Source organism: Calidris pugnax, unplaced genomic scaffold, assembly GCF_001431845.1.
Source record: "Calidris pugnax isolate Ruff unplaced genomic scaffold, ASM143184v1 scaffold180, whole genome shotgun sequence".
NCBI classification, from domain to species: Eukaryota; Metazoa; Chordata; class Aves; order Charadriiformes; family Scolopacidae; genus Calidris; species Calidris pugnax.
The window spans coordinates 428,625-428,920 of NW_015090916.1; the positions used below are offsets into that span (position 1 = coordinate 428,625).

The window sequence follows — 296 nt, forward strand, 5'->3', positions numbered from 1 at the left end:
CGGGCTGCCCGGCGGCGGCCATGGGGGCGGCGGCGGCCGAGGCGGACCGGACCCTGTTCGTGGGGAACCTGGACCCCAAAGTCACCGAGGAGCTCATCTTCGAGCTCTTCCACCAGGTACCGCCCGCCCGCGCTTCATCCCGCGGGAGGCCGCGGCCGCCACGGCGGGGCAGGCCCGGGCCGCGGTACGGCGGCCGCCGGCGGACAAACTTCCCGGGGGCCGCGCCGCCGTCCCTCTTCCCCCCCGCCTTTCCCCCGTTCGGCCGCCGTTTAACGGGTTCTGTTTGTGGCTCCGCC

The 296-nt window shown here is 76.0% G+C and overlaps 1 protein-coding gene across 2 annotated transcripts in view; it reads left to right on the plus strand.

The window, feature by feature from the left end:
* Window positions 1-6: 6 nt before the first annotated feature.
* RBM7 (RNA binding motif protein 7) overlaps window positions 7-296 on the plus strand; it is a 2,613-nt gene continuing 2,323 nt past the window's right edge. For both annotated transcript variants that reach the window (XM_014949637.1, XM_014949638.1), the window contains exon 1: window positions 7-116. In XM_014949637.1, coding sequence (XP_014805123.1) covers window positions 21-116 — 96 coding nt within the window. In that variant the 5' untranslated portion in view covers window positions 7-20. The remainder of the gene's footprint in view (window positions 117-296) is intronic.